At 37.8% G+C, this 4,393-nt stretch overlaps 1 protein-coding gene across 2 annotated transcripts in view; it reads left to right on the top strand.

The window, feature by feature from the left end:
• IFRD1 (interferon related developmental regulator 1) overlaps positions 1–3,759 on the top strand; it is a 10,691-nt gene extending 6,932 nt beyond the window's left edge. For both annotated transcript variants that reach the window (XM_017733115.1, XM_017733114.1), the window contains 4 exons: positions 343–477; positions 1,175–1,303; positions 2,211–2,306; positions 3,061–3,759. In XM_017733115.1, the coding sequence (XP_017588604.1) occupies positions 343–477; positions 1,175–1,303; positions 2,211–2,306; positions 3,061–3,150 (450 nt within the window). In that variant the 3' untranslated portion in view covers positions 3,151–3,759. The remainder of the gene's footprint in view (positions 1–342; positions 478–1,174; positions 1,304–2,210; positions 2,307–3,060) is intronic.
• Positions 3,760–4,393: the final 634 nt, after the last annotated feature.

Raw genomic sequence — 4,393 nt, 5'->3', positions numbered from 1 at the left:
GTTCAGCAGATCTGTTAGATAGTTTGAGTCCCTTGGAATTATGGAGCAGAACAGATTAGCAGGTGTATATGGCAGGTTCACATGGCTGACTACCAAAATAGACTTTGTTAGTGCCCCTCCTGGTAAACTGGGTGCTGTGCCTTTGTTCCTGCTGGCTTAAATGCTGCAAATGGAACTGCAGAAGTGCTCCCTGTCTTTTTAAATAAAGTAAGAGATTGAAGAGATCTATGTGCCCAAAATTTAAAAGAGATCCATTTTCTTATTTGTGGGGAAAGAGGTTAAGGCCAGAAAATAAAACAAACAAAAAAAACACACTAAAAATTTTTGTTGTTGTTAACCTAGGATTTCTTTTATGAAGATATGGACCTTCTAACAGAGAAACTAAGAGCTCTGGCTACTGATGGAAACAAGCACCGGGCCAAAGTGGATAAAAGAAAGCAGCGATCTGTCTTCAGAGATGTTCTACGGGCTGTTGAGGTGATTCTTTTGTCCCAGATACAATTTAGACCTTAAAAATACATGGTGTAAAATTTAGGGAAAACAATTTTACTATTAAACAGAAGTACTGTTTCAGTGAAAGAAACAGGAAAAACTATTTTAAGTGAGATTTCACAGTCTGATCACTTGTGTGAAATAGAACTGGTTTTCTAGGAATGTAGAACAAAGACACTTGGAATAGGTAAACATCTTGGAAGCTAAGAAGAAAGCTTGGCATGATTTGAAATCACCTTTAAGATTCTGCCTGTAGAAGGATCTGAGTCACCTGTTATCACATATTGTATTTCATTGTCCCAAATGTATCTACTTACACTTGTAAGGTAGAGACTAAATGAGGTTTACAGCCTGACTTAAAGGTGACTACTGCACTCAGAACTGGTTTATCTGGGGCTAAGTCCAATTCTTAAATTAATTTTGAAGATAAAAGTTGAGCATTTGTTTTTTGAAAAGCTTTCTGATAGTGAAGAATATCAGCTTCAAATTCTACATGAGATTTGACGGTAGGTGTGCATCTGCTTTATGATCAAATACAGTGTTTAATATATTTATACTATATTATTTGGAAGGTTTTGGTGTGCCAAATTTATCAGTGAAAACAAAGTTCACTGAGGTGTATAAAATTCCTTGTACAAAAGACTGTAAATTATATAAGTTGTTTCCTTTGATTTTTGCATAGGAGCGTGACTTTCCTACAGAGATGGTGAAGTTTGGACCTGAGCGCATGTATATTGACTGCTGGGTTAAAAAACAAACTTATGAGACATTCAAGGAGATTCTGGGGTCAGGGATGCAATATCATTTGCAGGTGAGCTGCTCTTTGACACTTGGTCAGACTGTTGCTCCCTGTCTGGCTTTGATGTAACTCAGTCTGAATTACAAAATCCCGAGTAGAACTTAGGGAAATGATGAGCTTTGCATTTGAGGTGTTACAAGACAGCACTTTAAAAAATAACTACAGTGAGCTGAAATGGTCTAGGTAAGCTGCTTCTGCTGAGTTGTAGCCTGGGTTTGCTGGCTTAGTAATCGACTTCTCCAAGAAGTAAAATTTTAAACTGAGTATCTTTCTAGCTTCAGGGTTTTTCCTGAATCCTTATGCTCCCTTTCAGCAGAGTGGTGTAGTTGTCTGGCTGCTATAAAGCTGCATGCCTCCACCCTTCCTGTGCAAGCCTGTAAAAGGAAGGCAAAGTTTTAGTCAAAAATAATGAACACAACTTGCAGCCCAATAATGACAGCATTCCAGAAGAGAAGGCATAAGTCTTTATCTCTGTTCTGGGAACTGCTTGTTTACTAGTCATCTGTTTACATATGTAGCAGAAGCAGGAACTCTACCTTAGGAGTATATGCTGCCAAATTGCTGTGATAATCATGGAGTTAAAATCTTTAGTCCTGTGTTAGTTAAATTTCTATGTGACTGAGGGAGCTAGGGCATGTAGCATGTTTTTCAGTTTTTTCAAGTACTGCTTTCACAGCCAGATATCTTAAAACTGGTGTGTTGGGAAACTATACAGGTCTGTTCAGCTGCCTCATTTTGTGTAGAACGGAACAGTGTCTCATTTGCTGGGACAAAAATATCAAAGGAGGCAGGAGGGGCTGTCTGTCTTCTCAAGGTGGCAGTTTTCGCTTTTAGCCTTATTCTGGTTAAAGGAGGAAGTGTTCTTGACTTGATTGCAAAAGATAACAGCAATTGACACAAATCTGTGTTTCTTGTTTAGTCAAATGACTTTCTTCGGAATGTGTTTGAGCTTGGTCCACCAGTAATGCTGGATGCTGCAACTCTTAAAACAATGAAGATATCCCGTTTTGAAAGGGTAGGTTATTGCACTTTAATGAATTTTCTTTACTTCATACTCTAATTAATTTCTCCTGCACTTCAGAAGCTGTCATTGTTACACTTTTCACTGTAGTTCTAAGAGTGCCTCATATTGTCCTGAATGAAACCCAGCTTTGTATGCATCTATGAGCTCTTAGATTTTCCACTGGGTGTGTGTCTGCTACTGTGTTTTTTCCAAGGGGCCTGAAGGTTGATGTGGTTGCTACCAGATTCATGTTCCACACATGTGAAACTTGGTCTCTTCTGAGAGATACATGTTTTTGGGGGGGGCACCTACGAGGAAACCATGGAAATTGAGTCTTTCTAAAGACAGTGTCCCAAACTCAGCAGTGTGAAATGGGCACTAGGAGGTTGACTTTTTTCTGTTGATTGTGAATGCATTCATCCTGCATATAATTTGGGGAATGGTGCTACCAAGTTTAATCTGGGGGTAAATGTAACCTACATGGTATCTGTTTGATATTCAAGACTGACTGGCTTCCAGAATTGCTCATAGTTCAGCCTTCCTTATACAGGCTAAGTTTCTTTTAAATACACGTATATATCTGTGTATATATATATGAAAATTAAATCAGCCTTTGGTGCAAAGATAGCATACTATAAATTTCAGAAGACCTACCAGTTTACTTCAAAGATTAATAAAAGATACTTTCATTTGTAACATGAAAAATCTGTAAAGGGCATAAACCTTATGACACGATGTAATTCTTTTTTCTTTTTTTATTTTGTAGCACTTGTACAACTCTGCAGCATTCAAGGCTCGGACAAAGGCTAGAAGTAAATGTCGTGATAAAAGAGCAGACGTGGGGGAATTTTTTTAGACTCCCTTTTCAATAGGGTTCAATTTTCATAATTAAAATGAACTTGTAACATTTAAATGACTTTTTTAACTTCTGTAGTCAGTTTGCAGTTGTGCACGGGTTTGTTACATAGTCTGTAAATATAATGCATGTTGTTGCTTAGTCGCATATACACTGTATATAGATTGATGTAACATTTGGTGCAGGGATACATTTTAACGCTTGTGTTAGCCCCCCACTAGCTCCAAAGGTCGATTATATTGTAACTGATACATTAAATGGGGTGGATAACTGTAGTCAAATACCATGTGTCAGATTGGATTCTTTATATAAAGGTAGGGTAATTCATTGACTAAATGTTTCGTTAAGAATGTGCTAATATGAAAAAATGACCATGTTTATGTGAGATTATTTTTAGTAACTTTTTAAAACTCTCCAGTGGTAGATGGACAATGGAATTCCTATGTAAGTGTAACTTTATCCTGACAGGGACTGTGAAGTTCGGTAACTTCCACTGACAGTCAAATAGTGAATGACAAATAGTTGTCTCCATGTAAAATAAAAGCAAGAATCTTGTGTTCTGAAATTGAATATTTAATTTTTGGAATAAAGATGTTTCTCACTGCCTGCTCTCTGTGTAAAAGTAATTATTCCATGAATGAAAAGCTGTAGCACTGCCAAAACCCCAAAGGCTGAAAGGGATGGGTTTATTTGCTGGTTCAAACACCTGCTTGGGGTACTCTCAGTGCTTTAGTAGATGCTACATGCAAGTCTACCTTGCTTTTTTAAAGGTGTCTCATACATGAGGTCTGCACAACAGCCTCATCTTGATTTGTCATTGCTTCTCCAATGGTCAAATGCTTTCTAGTATTGGTGCTGCAAAACATCTCGTTTATCTTAGAGGACCCATTCCAGCTCCCCTGTGTTCATCATCTTGAAAACTACTCTTCTCAATTTCTGGTTCTGTAATTGAGTGGGGGAAAGGGGGGGTGTTATGTAATAAAGACTAAAACCTAGATAGCTGGAGTTTCTGAACCTGAATATAAAAGTGCTTGTTAGAATAAACATTCTTTAAATGTCTATCACCAGATGAAGTAAACATTGCATTGAAATGCAAGACCGCCCCCCTGAAAACTCTTGCCTGCTCTGATAAGGGAAAGTTTGGGTTGGGGTGGAGTGGTTTTTTTGGTTGTGGTTTGTTTTTGTTTTTTTTTTGTTTTTTTTTTTTTTTTCCTCTCCTCTCCCCGTCTCTTGTTAGAGCCAG

The sequence above is a fragment of the Corvus brachyrhynchos genome, unplaced genomic scaffold (genome assembly GCF_000691975.1).
Source record: "Corvus brachyrhynchos isolate BGI_N302 unplaced genomic scaffold, ASM69197v1 scaffold32, whole genome shotgun sequence".
Taxonomy (NCBI): Eukaryota; Metazoa; Chordata; class Aves; order Passeriformes; family Corvidae; genus Corvus; species Corvus brachyrhynchos.
The sequence above is the reverse complement of the archived record's forward strand: the minus strand, read 5'-3'. Positions and strand labels throughout refer to the sequence as shown.